Source organism: Acartia tonsa, chromosome 15 (assembly GCF_053477335.1).
Source record: "Acartia tonsa isolate MP-2025a chromosome 15, ASM5347733v1, whole genome shotgun sequence".
Lineage (NCBI taxonomy): Eukaryota > Metazoa > Arthropoda > Copepoda > Calanoida > Acartiidae > Acartia > Acartia tonsa.
In genome coordinates this window covers 14,459,280-14,475,264 of record NC_137274.1, presented here as the reverse complement: position 1 = coordinate 14,475,264, position 15,985 = coordinate 14,459,280, and the positions used below count along the sequence as shown (strand labels likewise).

At 32.6% G+C, this 15,985-nt stretch overlaps 1 protein-coding gene across 4 annotated transcripts in view; it reads right to left on the bottom strand.

The window, feature by feature from the left end:
- Positions 1 to 15,985, bottom strand: part of LOC145306740 (band 7 protein AGAP004871-like) — an 85,507-nt gene that overhangs the window by 16,709 nt on the left and 52,813 nt on the right. For all 4 annotated transcript variants that reach the window (XM_080149027.1, XM_080149029.1, XM_080149031.1 and 1 more), the window contains 2 exons: positions 13,679 to 13,780; positions 2,070 to 2,127 (listed from right to left, as the gene is read on the bottom strand). In XM_080149027.1, coding sequence (XP_080005153.1) covers positions 2,070 to 2,127; positions 13,679 to 13,780 — 160 coding nt within the window. The remainder of the gene's footprint in view (positions 1 to 2,069; positions 2,128 to 13,678; positions 13,781 to 15,985) is intronic.

Below are 15,985 nucleotides of genomic sequence, written 5' to 3'. Positions count from 1 at the left end.
TAAATGCCAGCTTGTTGCCAACTAAAGCACAATTCAGACTTTAAGACAATTATTAAATTAAATAATTAGTTGTTATTTAACCTATTACCCTATCTATTAAGAACTTTAGCGTAAATGATAATGTTTTTGCTGGCTGTCAGAAAGATGTCAGGTTCAAGCCTAGACATTGCTGTGTTATACTATAGCCTTTAACAATAGTTACTAATGCTGCTATGTCAAGCATTTGGCACTAATGAACTTATTATTATGAACAGTTAGGACTTCCAGACAATGGTATTAAATTAAAGGGTTTGTTGTTAATTAAAGTAATATCCTATCTATTAAACTATCAAATATGCACAGCATTAGAGTAAAACCCAAATGACATAATATTAGAATAATGACTAATCTAATATGACATCATTTAGGATACTTAAGCCAAAATTTTATAAAGGGATAAGTAGTTTGTGCTTGTATTGCATAAAATCTGTGAGTTGGCTTCAGTCGAAAAGAATTATTAAGTCTAATTGTTTTTAAATATGCGTTTAATTATACTTTGCGTTTTGTCAATATTAAGAACAGTTAGACTTAATAATCACTTTCGACTGAAGCCAACTCACAGATTTTACACAATACAAGCACAAACTACTTCTCCATTTATCCCCTTTTTCATGGGCACTAAGCATATGCGCAATTTTTTTGAAAATGTCAAATTTGTGTCGGTTTTGTGTGCTTTTTTTATGTGTGTAACATTTGTTAATAAGAGATGAGAAAAAGAGAGGTAAAATTCAGGGAGGGAGGGGACATCCAGCTACTTGTTAGTTTAGTCCCCAAAGTTTTGTATTAACGTACTTTAAACCTTGACTTTAAGAGACTTTTATTAATTTTAATGGGTAGTATAATTTAGTTGAGTGTCCTAACGTTTCAACCACTAATTGTAATCTACAGAAGGGATAATTCTGTGTATCATCAGTGGGGATGTACATGAATTTATCGGCCATTGTCTTATCCATTTAGATCCCTGGGTAAAATCTAATATTTGAATATAAACCCTACCCCACCCCCTCTTTCCATATTTTTAATACAGAATAGGGGAAAAGGTTGAGGGGGGGGGGGGTCAAGGTTTAATCTAAAGGTCCAGTGATGCATAAATAACGACAATACATCCCTATCCTAAAATATGTCAGCAATAATTAACAAAATTAACGCTATTCTCATCATGAGATAATTACTTAATTGCTACTATCTATCTATCTATCTATCTATCTTTATATCGGTGTATCTATCTATGTATCTATCTATCTATGTATCTATCTATCTATCTATCTATCTATCTATCTATCTATCTATCTATCTATCTATCTATCTATCTATCTATCTATCTATCTATCTATCTATCTATCTATCTATCTATCTATCTATCTATCTATCTATCTATCTATCTATCTATCTATCTATCTATCTATCTATCTATCTATCTATCTATCTATCTATCTATCTATCTATCTATCTATCTATCTATCTATCTATCTATCTATCTATCTATCTATCTATCTATCTATCTATCTATCTATCTATCTATCTATCTATCTATCTATCTATCTATCTATCTATCTATCTATCTATCTATCTATCTATCTATCTATCTATCTATCTATCTATCTATCTATCTATCTATCTATCTATCTATCTATCTATCTATCTATCTATCTATCTATCTATCTATCTATCTATCTATCTATCTATCTATCTATCTATCTATCTATCTATCTATCTATCTATCTATCTATCTATCTATCTATCTATCTATCTATCTATCTATCTATCTATCTATCTATCTATCTATCTATCTATCTATCTATCTATCTATCTATCTATCTATCTATCTATCAATCTATCTATCTATCTATCTATCTATCTATCTATCTATCTATCTATCTATCTATCTATCTATCTATCTATCTATCTATCTATCTATCTATCTATCTATCTATCTATCTATCTATCTATCTATCTATCTATCTATCTATCTATCTATCTATCTATCTATCTATCTATCTATCTATCTATCTATCTATCTATCTCATTACCAATGGGCAGAGGGAAGATTATAGTTGAATTTTTCTCGGCAGAAATTGAGTTCAACGTCTAAAAATAAAATGAAACATTAATTTAAAAAAAAACAAGGATGAAATTTTGAGGACCTAGCGGCACTTTAAATGTTGGGTACTCAAAAAATGTTATAGGAAAACATTGGGTGGGGGGGGATCCCAAACCCTGCACCTATAACAAATTATTGGTTTAAAAGTTTGGACACAGTTTATTTTGAATCTACCAATCAAAATTCAATATAAGAACCCAAAGTTTTTGAGACAATGAATAAAACAACGTGGTTATAAAACTTTGGGTACGATTATAATTTCAATATCCTCTTCCTTACTGATTCTATTTACCATAAAGTAGGGGGCGGGGGGGGGGGGGATAAATATTATTCTCGTATTCATTCGAATCCGGTGGATAGGAACCGGTTCTCATCCATACGAAAAAACTATGTCTAGCATCGTATTATATCCAGCTTTCTACGAACATAAAAATGTACAATCATTAAAACCAGCTTTTTTTTAGCCAGTGCCTTCGGCATCTCGGGGCTAAAAAAACTTGTTTTAATCTTATAATTTTACATTCTATATCCGCGGAAAGCTGTTTATAATACGATGCGAGAAATAACTATTATTGTTTTATCTCTGGGTATTGCATAACAGAGAGAGAGAGGGGACAATGGGCTGTTTATTACACTAGTCCCCAAAGATTTATAATAACGTTTTCTTATTCGCTGACTGACGAATCCCAAAATACATAACTTTTGCACCACGTCGTCTTCCTGTGACGTCATATTCTCCATCTCTTTTTTAGGGATTTTCTTTCCCACTTCTCCTCTCATCTCCCTCATTTTATGACGTCACAGGAAGACGACGTGGTGCAAAAGTTATGTATTTTGGGCTTCGTCCGCTGACTTAACAACTTTGGGGACTGTAGTGAACTGTTGGTACATTAAGATGAGTGTTCATACGTTTTAACCACTAATTTTAATCTACAGTAGGGGTAATTTTGTGTATAATCATTGGGGATGTATATTAGATCTTTTCATGAAAATACACTTTTTCGAATTTTAGTCTTCTGCTAACCTAAAAAGTTACTTTAGGAGCCTAGAAATACATGTACAAAATTTCAGCTCTCTATCTCTACTGGCGACCTAGCGCCAGGCATGTAAAATATCAACAGATAACGGTAGCACGGCGGTTTTAACAATATCTCAGTAATGTGCAGGTTTTGAGCTCTTCTGCATATTTCAATTTAAACACATAAGGACAAAGGTATATTATCCCAAAAATCTTTTGTCAAAGTCTACTCTACACCTAGCGCCAGTCAGTTTTCTAAAATCATGCATTTTATACCTGTGAAAATAGAAATCGCCAGCGCTAGGTGTAGAGTAGACTTTGACAAAAGATTTTTGGGATATTATATCTTTGGCCTTATGAGTTTAAATTAAAATATGCAGAACACCTAAATTCATCTTCCAAGCCATTCTCTAAGCATTTTAATTTTTTTTATGAAATAACGGGATTTCAAAACCGCCCTTTGAAAAGGCCTAAAAAATATCTTTTTTTGTCACTTTTTTCACTGCTTATAGTTACAACTTATTAAGATATTATGCTCAGTTAAAAAAAAATCGGCGCCTCCAGCACCAAAACCGGCAACAACTGGCAGTTAAACTTCTGTGCCCCTACTTGCCCCCCTCTTTGGCCAACAGTAGTTATCTCAAGAAGTAAAAGAGATATCACACAGAAAGAAAACTTTTTAAATAAAACTTAACAAAGTAACCATTACAGATTTCATTTTGGGACTTTCCTTCTAGGTTCTTGTGGAGCAAAAGACCCCCCAAAACACTAAAAATATGAGTTCTGAGCTTATTTTTAAAGAGATCAACCTGTTTTTTTTGAAAACTTTGTTAACATAATGAAACTCAGTAACATTTACATATTTCATTTTGGGACTTTCCTTCTAGGGGCTTGTTTGGCAAAAGACCACCAAAAACTAAAAATATGAGTTCTGGACTTATTTTTAAAGATATCAACAAAATTTTTTTGGGAAAACTTTTTTCACATAACCAAACTCAGCAACCTATACAGATTTCATTTTGGGACTTTCCTTCCAGGAGCTAGTGGAGCAAAAGACCCCCCAAAACAAAGATATCAACCTGATTTTTTTAAAGAAAACTTTTTAAATAAAACTAAACTCAGTAATGTTTACACATTTCATTTTGGACTTTGCTTTGAGGGGCTTGTAGAGCAAAAGACCCCCAAAAACAAAAAAATATGAATTCTGAGCTGATATATAAAGATATCAACCTGATTTTTTTGTTGAAAACTTTGTTAACATAAACAAACTCAGTAACATTTACAGATTTCATTTTGGGACTTTCCTTCTAGGGGCTAGTGGGACAAAAGACTCCAAAAACAATAAAAATATGAGTTCTGAGCTTATTTTTAGAGATATTGAGCTGATTTTTAAATGAAAACTTTTTGAACATAACTGAACTCAGAAACCATTACAGATTTAATTTTGGGACTTTCCTTCTAGGGGCTTGTGGAGCAAAAGACCCCCCCAACACTTTTATTCCTTCTAGGGGCAGGTGGGACAAAAGAACCCCAAAACAAAAAAATATGAGTTCTGAGCTTATTTTTAGAGATATTGAGCTGATTTTTTTATGAAAACTTTTTGAACATAACTGTACTAAGTACCCATTACATATTTAATTTTGGGACTTTCCTTCTAGGGGCTCGTGGAGCAAAAGACCCTCCAAAACACTAAAATATGTGGGGGGTCTTTTGCTCTACAACAATCTGTAAACATTACTGAGTTTGGTTATGTTAAAAAAGTTTTCTTTAGAAAAATCAGAGCTGGATCTTTAAATCGTTTATAGGTGCGCTGAACCAGGTTGATTCATTTCAGCGCACCATCAGATTAATAACATCAATCTTTAAATCGAAATGGCATGGGCAATTTGGCGCGGCCAGTGGCGCGGTACTGGCGCGACAATAGTCCTCAGCGAGTGGCATTGCCGCGCCAAATCGAGGTAAATCATATTTAATAAATAAATATTTTTTTTAATTACTTTAATATTTTATTGCAAAACTATTGTGAAAACATTTTTATAGTTATTTTTAAAATAAATTATATATTGTTTTATTATAATCACCACCTCTGGATCGCCCCGATCTGGCGCACCACTAAAACGATTTAAAGATCCAACTCAGGTTGATATTTTTAAATATAAGCTCAGAACTCATATTTTTTTGTGTCTTGGGAGGTCTTTTGGTCCACTAGCCCCTCAAAGAAAAGTCCAAAATGAAATTTGTAATGGTTACTGAGTTCAGTTTTATTTAAAAAGTTTTCTTTAAAAAAAATCAGGTTGATATCTATAAAAAAAAGCTCAGAACTTTTTTTGTTCCACTAGCTCCTGGAAGGAAAGTCCCAAAATGAAATCTGTATAGGTTGCTGAGTTTGGTTATGTGAAAAAAGTTTTCTCAAAAAAATTTTGTTGATATCTTTAAAAATAAGTCCAGAACTCATATTTTTAGTTTTTGGTGGTCTTTTGCCAAACAAGCCCCTAGAAGGAAAGTCCCAAAATGAAATCTGTAAATGTTACTGAGTTTCATTATGTTAACAAAGTTTTCAAAAAAATCAGGTTGATCTCTTTAAAAATAAGCTCAGAACTCATATTTTTAGTGTTTTGGGGGGTCTTTTGCTCCACAAGAACCTAGAAGGAAAGTCCCAAAATGAAATCTGTAATGGTTACTTTGTTAAGTTTTATTTAAAAAGTTTTCTTTCTGTGTGATATCTCTTTTACTTCTTGAGATAACTACTGTTGGCCAAAGAGGGGGGCAAGTAGGGGCACAGAAGTTTAACTGCCAGTTTTTGCCGGTTTTGGTGCTGGAGGCGCCGATTTTTTTTTAACTGAGCATAATATCTTAATAAGTTGTAACTATAAGCAGTGAAAAAAGTGACAAAAAAAGATATTTTTTAGGCCTTTTCAAAGGGCAGTTTTGAAATCCCGTTATTTTATAAAAAAATTAAAATGCTTAGAGAATGGCTTGGAAGATGAATTTAGGTGTTCTGCATATTTTAATTTAAACTCATAAGGCCAAAGATATAACATCCCAAAAATCTTTTGTCAAAGTCTACTCTACACCTAGCGCTGGCGATTTCTATTTTCACAGGTATAAAATGCATGATTTTAGAAAACTGACTGGCGCTAGGTGTAGAGTAGACTTTGACAAAAGACTTTTGGGATAATATACCTTTGTCCTTATGTGTTTAAATTGAAATATGCAGAAGAGCTCAAAACCTACACATTGCTGAGATATTGTTAAAACCGCCGTGCTACCGTTATCTGTTGATATTTTACATGCCTGGCGCTAGGTCGCCAGTAGAGATAGAGAGCTGAAATTTTGTACATGTATTTCTAGGCTCCTAAAGTAACTTTTTAGGTTAGCAGAAGACTAAAATTCGAAAAGTGTATTTTCATGAAAAGATCTAATGTATATAAAATTATCGGCCATTGTCTTATCCCTTTAGGTCCCTTGTTGCATAATAATGCATTGTTTAATCAAATTATCATATCTTTGGGAGCAAAGCTTCTCTATAACTCAATATGTCCGTCCGTCCGTCTGTCCGTCCGTATGTCCGCCGTCCGTCTCTCCAAGGATCTAAAGGGATAAGACAATGGCCTATAAATTGATGTACATCCCAAATGATGATACACAGAATTATCCCTTCTGTAGATTTTTGAAACAATTGGACACTCAACTTAATGAACCAATCAATCAAAATTCAATTAAAGCCACAAAAGTTGTTAAGCCAAAAAATAAGAAAACTTTCTTATAAAACTTTTATGTGCTTTCAGAGAGAGAGAGGATAATCAACAATTTATTACACTAGTCCCCAAAGTTTTATATTAACCTTTTCTTATTCGTTTGCTCATCAACTTTGGGGACTTTTAGTTAATTTTGATTGGTTGGTTTATTAAGTTGAGTGTTTATACGTTTAAACCATTAATTCCACAGAAGGAATAATTTTGTATATAATGATTGGGGATACATTATCGGCCATTGTCCTATCCCTTTAGATACCAGAGCTGGATCTTTAAATCATTTCAATGGTGCGCCAAATCGGGGTGCGCCGAATTTCAGCCAATCAAAGCGCGTAAAATGATGTGCTCTTATTTATGGAAAGTTGGCTCACCCCGATTTGGCGAGGCGCACCATTGAAATGATTTAAAGATCCAGCTCAGATGTGCTTCGGTACTTATGGATGTTGTCTTACTTGTTGGTTCAATGTTTGTTTAATTAACCATAGTGTACTTAATCTACTTATAATACCATGGCAGGGAGAGGACAATGGATTGTACATTATACTTGGTACCCAAAGTTTCATTCTCATTCGTCAGTTTAAAATCTTTTGGTTGGTTAGTTCAAGCTAGCAGTGTCCAAAATTTACCAATGCTGGATCTTTAAATCATTTTAGTGGTGAGCCAGATCGGGGTGAGCCAACTTTCCACCAAATGAGAGCACAGCATTTTATGAAACGTCGCGCTGTGATTGGTGGAAATTCGGCGCACCCGATCTGGCTCACCACTAAAATGATTTAAAGATCCAGCTCAATTTTAATACAACTTTGGGTACTAGTATAATTAACATTCCATTATTACCTGGCTGTTTATTACACTAGTCCCCAAAGTTTTATAATTACGTTGGCTTAACGTCTTTTAATTTTGATTGGTTGATTTAAACGTTTCACCCACTCATTGTAATCTACAGAAGGGTTAATTTTGTGTATCATTATTGGGGATGTTGTACATGAATTTATCGGCCATTGTCTTATCCCTTTAGATCCATGAGCCACCCTACTAAAAAATAAGAAGAAAAAATATTTTTTGGTTGCAAATATTGTTTACACATCAATCTACAAATAAATATTCATGAACAGGGTGTTTCATAACAAATAATTATGTATACATCTTGAATAGCAGCTGAGATTCATGGTCGGACAGACAGAGTGTACATCCCCAATGATGATACAGAAAACTAGTCCCCTTTTCGTGGATTACAATTACTGGTTGAAACGTTTTGATACTAAACTTTATGAACCAACCAATCAAAATTCAGTAAGAGTCACCAAATTTGTTGAGCCAAATAATAAAAACTTTTGGGACTAGTGTAATAAAAAGCCCAGTGTCCCCTCCATTCCTATAAATGTATATGTATCTATATCTTATATTAAAAGTATGGGTTGGTTCATGTTCTAATATAGAAACCTGACCTTAAGATCTATAAATAGCAGGGATCTAAAGGGATAAGACAATGACCAAAAATTAATGTACATCCCCAATGATGCTACACAAAATAACTCCTTTTGTATATTACATTTAGTAGTTTTGACATTGAACTTAATGAATCAACCAATCAAAATTCAATAATAGTTTCCAAAGCTGTTAAGCCAACCTATAAGTTAATAAAAATAAATAGCAAGCCTAAAAAATGACGGATTTCTATAAAATAGGAGCCGATAAAATCACGAACCTCCCCTCAAAATAGTTATAAACCTTCCCTAGACCTATAAGAACCTATAGTCCCTAAAGTTTTATTATAATTCTTATTTGTTGGCTTAACAAATTTAAGAGACTTTTATTGAATTTTGATAGGTTGGATTATTAAGTTGAGTGTTTAAACGTTTCAACTATTGAATTTTTGTGTATCACCATTGGAGATGTTATATCAATTTATCGGCCATTGTCTTGTCCACGTAGACCCCTTTATCCTTATTTTACCATTGGTAAATTAAAATGTATAATGGCCTATCATTGGTCATTTGTATTGTATGACGTCATTTTTTATTAGGCACTATTTACTGCTTCAGGTTTCTTTAGTTAACTAAGACCAAATGTCTAGGTCCCCTCCTCTTAGAATAAATCGATACTAAATAAATATAATAAATGTAGTATAACAAGTTATCAATATAAAACAAATAAATAAGATTGGTCAAATGAATATATTATTATTTTTTCTTTGCCAGGAATCTAAAGGGATAAGACAATGGACGATAAATTGATGTACATCCCCAATGATGATACACAAAATAACTCCTTCTGTAGATTATAATTAATGATTGAATCATTTGGACACTCAACTTAATGAACCAGCCAATCAAAATTTAATTAAAGTCTTAAAGTTTAGCCAAGCAATAAGAAAACGTTATCATTAAACTTTGGGGACTAGTGTAATAAACAGCTTAATGTCCCATTCCTCTCTGATTTCTGGCGGAAGCGAACCAGCTCTATAAATAACGTAATTTTAACTATTCAAGATAGACAACGTAATTTTTAGAAACCATTATATTAAAGTAACATGATGCCTGTCTATCTATATTGAAGGATCTTGCCGATGAACCGATATGGTTCTCCTTTACAGTGTAGCTTCTCATAGATCCTGGGAAGGTTTATAACTATTTTGGTAAAGGGTGTCACCACCCATCCAAAAGAAACGCTCCCACCCATTTTTTCTTTAAAATCTAAAATTGAATGTGAGTAAGAGACTTCCCCCCTCCCCCCTTTCAGAAGCCTCTAGGGGCAAAACCATTAATATCCGATAATTGGAACAGGTTGTCAGCCATACTGAAAAATCCCGCATAGCTTCGTAATATAGGCAATTTTCAACGAATATTAAAATAAAAACTATAAGATTAAAACCAGTTTTGTTAGGCCTTCATAGGGGAAACCTTCGATTCGATATATTCCAAAATTATCTATGGACACACTTACATTTTTAGGCTTGATTATAAAGATGCTTCGATTGTAAAAAGATGACTAATAATCCATATTCTATGTATACCATGTCACGGTTGGTTTTTTATTAAATGAATAAGTTAGGGTACAATGTTTGGCACTTTCGATATAAGTAAATGATAATAAAAAAACCCATAGAATGCGATAATAACTTCAGAAAAATCGAAGAAAATAGTTTTCATACTTAATTAACGTTTTTAAGTTTTTCTTCAAAAAGTTTAGATAAGATGCCTTTAAAAGTCGTCTATGATTTTGTCAGGGATAAAAATGTAACTTTAAAATAAGAATTACAACATATTTTTTCAATTAGTACAAAGTAAAATTTTGAACATTTTATTGATCAGTATATTTTTTAAAATGTGAAATATTTTATCATGAAAATTTTGTTATGATTTGATTGTCTGCTAGATTACAAGAAAAAAGATACTGACAGTACTTGTTGGTTCTTTAAAAAAAATTAGGTAGATTACTTTCAGAACCCATCTTTTTGCAACGTTATTTCAATAGAACAGAGCCGTAGTCTTAGTGTACTCAATATCTAGACAGCCAACCATTGTTTTAGAATTGTTCAATTTTTTTTAACTTCTGATAAAAACAGAATTAATGGTATTTTGTAAATATTATACCTCCAAGAAATGGCTATACTTCCCAATCATATGTTGTGTGATATTTAAGAGGAATTATTTTGATATAATGTCATTAAAATATTCATTGAAAAAAGTGCTATTCTAGCTTATACTTTACATTTTAATGTGTATGATAATTCAAATAAAAGATAATGAAGATTTATATTATATTTAATGGTTATAATTATAAAGAAAAACCTGGAAACAGTAAAAAACTGACTTTATTTTATTGACGTAGGGAAAATTTTGTCAAATATTTGAATAAAAAAACAATATAAAACAAAATAAATTATTTTTAATATAGTCACAAAAAGGCTTAATGAGTTTAGGAAATATTTCATTCACTAATCATGTCATTTAAACTCTATTACACAGAATACAGTGTAAAAAGATGTTCTCGTTTTGATTTTAAGTAATTTCAAATGCATTTTAATACCTTTTAATGATTTATTTTTTGAAACATCTTTTTATAAAATGTTATTGATTTTTGAAGTTATATGTTAAAATGTTTTTAAATTTTGTTAACATTTTGTTTTAAATGTAGAAAATTGGTAATTCTAAACATTCAAAAAATGATTTTATTAAATTTTCATCACTTAAATTGCATGTTTGATGAAATTTTCAACTGATAATTCAAGAAAAATCGTTTAAGTTTTATTATATTTTACTTTGAAATGTTAAAAAAAATATAATTATTGTCAAAAATGTGGAAGTTATACTTTCCTCAAAAAAAGACCTAAAACATGCAAATTAACACGTGTAATGAGATTTTTTTTCTTTCAGGTTTAATTTTAAGTAATTATTGATATTTTTTGTAAAAAGGATTTTATATAAAAAGTTTTAAAACTCGAGTTATGTAGTGGTTCTAAAAAAGGTTGCGAATTTATGCAATTTTCTTGCAAAAAAAATTTTCTAGGATTTTAAAAATAGCAAAGGGTGTTATTAGAAGTACTTACAGATACAATTGCTAAGTCATTTTGGCCAAACACTAAAATAAAGTTTTTACATCTGAGGGTCCAACCGTGATGTACAAAGAGGGTAACTTAGGTGTTAGGTTGTAGTCAAATGCTATTATCAAGTCAAACTGTTCTTAAATTTGGATTATTTCATAAATATACATTATAAATTTGGTAATAATTAATAACACTTTGACTTAATAAGAGCATTTGACTACAACCCAACACCCAACTTAGGACCTTGGACAAAGTAGCTTCAGACAAATTAGCTTCACGACAAAGTAGCTTCACGACAAAGTAGCTTCGGGACATTTACATAAGAAAAGTTTAAAATTTCGTGGATTTTACAAAAAGTAATTGGTAGAATTTTACAATTTTAAATAATGTTTTTACAATTTTTTGGTTAGGTTAGGTTAGGTTATAGTCTAAGGAGCCGAGCGCCCGCGGCTAGGCAGGTCAGTGGGCCGAGCACTGCGGCCATGACCTTTATTAACAATGGAGGATACTTTGTCCAGAAGCTACTTTGTCCTGAAGCTACTTTGTCCTACAGCTACTTTGTCCTGCAACCAATATTGTGGAATTAGGCAAATAGAATGATATATACTAAAAGACAAACAAAAATATGATAAAAATAGCTCTACGGACGTTCTACTAATGATTATAGAGTTGCACCAAATTCTAAGTTGTACCTAACTGTCACCATGACAAGTTTAAAAATGATAAAACTATTCTAACATGCTTAAATTTACGATTTTAACTATCCATTACGGACAGACGGACAGACGGACAGACAGACAGACAGACAGACGGACAGACAGACAGATAGACAGACAGACGGACAGACAACATAGAAAAAGCTTTGCTTATGAAAAAGTTAAAAATAGTAAATTTGAAGAAAAAAAAGTAATTTAGAGAAACATTTTACTCATTTAAGTTGGACAATTTACATTTTAATTCAGGGTGGGAGGGGACATTGAGCTGTTTATTACGCTAGTTCCCAATGTCTGTTTTCTTATTTGTTGGGGACTTTTATTCAATTTTTATTGGTTGGTTCATTTAGTTGAGTGTTCAAACGTTTCAATGACTTATTGTAATCTACAGAAGAGTTAATATTGTGCATCATCATTGGTGATGTACAATGTACATCAATTTATCGGCCATAGTCTTATCCCTTTAGATTCCTGATTTTAAGTAACTTTTCTTTGAGACCTTTCAAGTGTAAATGAAAATAAAATATATCTGTGTTTGTGACTGTTTGTTGCAGAGGATCTCAATAACAGCTGAACCGATATGGTTCTCTTTTACATAGTAGCCTCTAATAGGTCTAGGAAAGGTTTAAACTATTTTGGAGGAGGGTAATGAGAATTCGCCCTAAGACAGAGTACCACCTACCCCCCTAAAAACAAATGCATTTTTAAAAAAATTTCCCGTTTAAATTTAGAATTATAACTGAAGCCCACTTCCCTAACTCAATACCCCTAAGAAGCCTCTAGGAGCGTAGCTGCTAGTCCTATAGTATAAAGTAGTAGGCTTATTTATGTTTTGTCTGTTAAGATCTGAATCGATTGGGATAAGAGATGTATCAATAATGCCTCGGGATGGTTTTAGGCTATTTTCGTTTAATTATAGTCTTTGATTTTTTGTTGCTAATTTTAGATGTTTCAATTACGTCTCGGGATGGTTTTAGGCTATTTTGTATAATTTTGATCTATGGTCGTATTTTGGATAATTTTAGATTATGCCCACGCTGAAAGAAATATTCCCATGTCTACAATAATATTCCCACGAATACAGAAATATTTCCATACCCACAGAAAATGTTCCCAAGCCTTAATAAGCTTAAATATTCCCACGCCCACATTAATATTTCCACGAAAACTGAAATATTCCCACGCATACTGAAATATTCCCACGCCTAGAGAAAATATTCCTACGCCTACAGAAAGTGTTCCTACACCTACAGAAAATGTTCCGACGTTTTAATAAATATTTCATGCCTTTAAATATATATATAATGCGCATAAATATTAAATATTCCCACACCTACAGAAATATTCCAACGCCTCGAGAAATATTGTTGTACCTGCAAGTATCTCAGCTGAAGGGCCTTAATAATCATTTCCATTCCATAATAAGCATAAATATTCCCACGAATACTGAAATATTCCCATGCCTAACGAGATATTCTCACGGCACCAGAAATATTGTTTTACCTGCAAGTATCTGAGCTGTAGAGCAGCTGAAGACTCAGCTATAACCTCTGAAGCTTCTCTCAGAGCTCTGGAGGCTTTCTGTTCTCCTTCTGCGGCTATCACCTAGATAATTATTATAGTATTATACACAGCTTTCCGCGAATAGTAAAATGAAATAAAAGGCCCCTAACCGCTTCTAATCCAGCGGATTACTAGTCGGCTTCGAAGCTATATAGGAATAGTTATTAATAGCAAAGTATTAAAGACAGCTTTCCGCAGACTAAATAAAATAAAAATAGGATTAAACTAGTTTTGTTGGCCTAAGGGGCCGAAGGCCCTGTCTAACAAAACTGGTATTAATTTTATTATTTTTATTTTAATATTAAACTACGATGATATACATGACTGTTACGTATGGCAGATAACCGGTTATAATCCTGAGGATATCAATCGGTTTCGAAGCCATACTGGAAAACATTATAATTCATTCATTAATTTACAGCGTTTTTTTTAAACTGCGACCGTGGCTCAACACATAGTGCATCCGCTCGTCGTAGGGGAAATTACAGGTTTGAATCTCCGCTTAAAACCGCGTCATAACAAAAGACAAAAATAGTTCTTACTGCTGCCATGTCAGATGCGCAACATAAATAGTTTTAAGGGTCCTACGACAAACGCAGGAGTCCCAACCATCGGAGTGGACACTTAACTTAACCTAACCTATTTTAGACCATCTTATAGGTTTTTTATATGCCTAACACCTGCGGGGGGCTTATTTGTTCATTCATATTTTAACCTAACCTAATCTGTACAGAAATACTTAATCACGTTAATATTTTAACACTCCTGCGTTTGTCCACTCCGACGTTTGGGACTCCTGCGTTTGTCCGTTTGAACCGTTTTAAAGGATATGACAATGGACGATACATTAATGTACAACCCAAGTAATGATGATTAACAAAAGAACCCTATATTCAATATTTATATCTAAATTATTGGTTGAAAAGTTTGAAGCAACGAATCAAGTGTGGATGCAAGTATTATTCTTATATAAAAGTATCGGGATGTCTTTCTGTCTGTCTGTGTGTAGCGTAAGAACCACTGAACCGACATGGTTCTCTTTTACAGTGAAGCTTCTTATAGGTCAAGAAAACATTTATAACCATTGCATTTTTATTTGTTGGTTCATTTGGTTGAGTGTCCAACCGTTTCAACCACTTGTTGTAATCTACAGATGATATAATTTTGTGTACCGTCATTGGTGATGATCATAAATTTATCGGCAATTGCCCTATCCCTTTAGATCACTGACGTTCCTATATAAGAAGATTTTTTTGTTAAAAGTTTTTCTTTTATTACTTTTTGGATAAATCAATCAGAATCAGATTCTGCACTTTGACCCAGGGATCTAAAGGGATAAGACAATGGCCGAGATTTTGATGTACAGTACATACCCAATGATGAAACACAAAATTACCCCTTCTGTAGATTACAATTAGTGGTTAAATTGTTTTGACTTGATGTACCAACCAAAAAAATTTTACTAACAGTCCCCAAAGTTGTTAATCCACCGAATAAGAAAACGCTATTATAAATCTTTGGGGACTAGTGTATTAATTACCCCAATGTCCCCCTCCTCCCTGAATTTAACATAAGAAGGTTGAACATAATAGATATAAAACATCTAGATTCCTACTCCGTAAATTGAACCAAAAAAAAAAAAACTGAGGTGGATTCTTAAAAAACTTTTTGGCTCACTAAAATTAGTGAGACTCGCTAATTTTTTTTTTGTGAAAAATCCTCCAAAATCACATAATCGGGATTGTTATTTTTTTTAAAACCCTTTTATGATTTTATTTAGTTTTTGTATATTTTTTATGTGATTTTGGAGGATTTTAAACAGAATTTTTTTAGCAAGTCTCACTGATTTTAGGGAACCAGTGAACAAAAAAGTTTTTTTAAAACCACCTCTGTTTTCTTGGTTAGAACAAAATTTTTTGGTACGAAAGAGGACAGTTATTTCTTATCAAATACATCCTTATAAAAGTAACAAGATCAGTGTCTGTTTGTTTGTCTATGCCATAGGATCACTGTAACCGCTTAACCGATATGGTTCTCCTTTACAGAGTAGCTTCATATGGGTCATCGAAAGATTTATTTTTGGAGAGGGTTCCACCCCCCTCCAAAGAAAAATCACCTCTAGAAATTTCCTTGCCCAAATTGTTTTTCTATACCTTTTCTTTTAAAACTACGATTGAAAGAGAGGGTAGGGGTGGTTCTAAATTCCAATTTAAGTTGTACAGATTATTGTATCAGATAGACTATCTG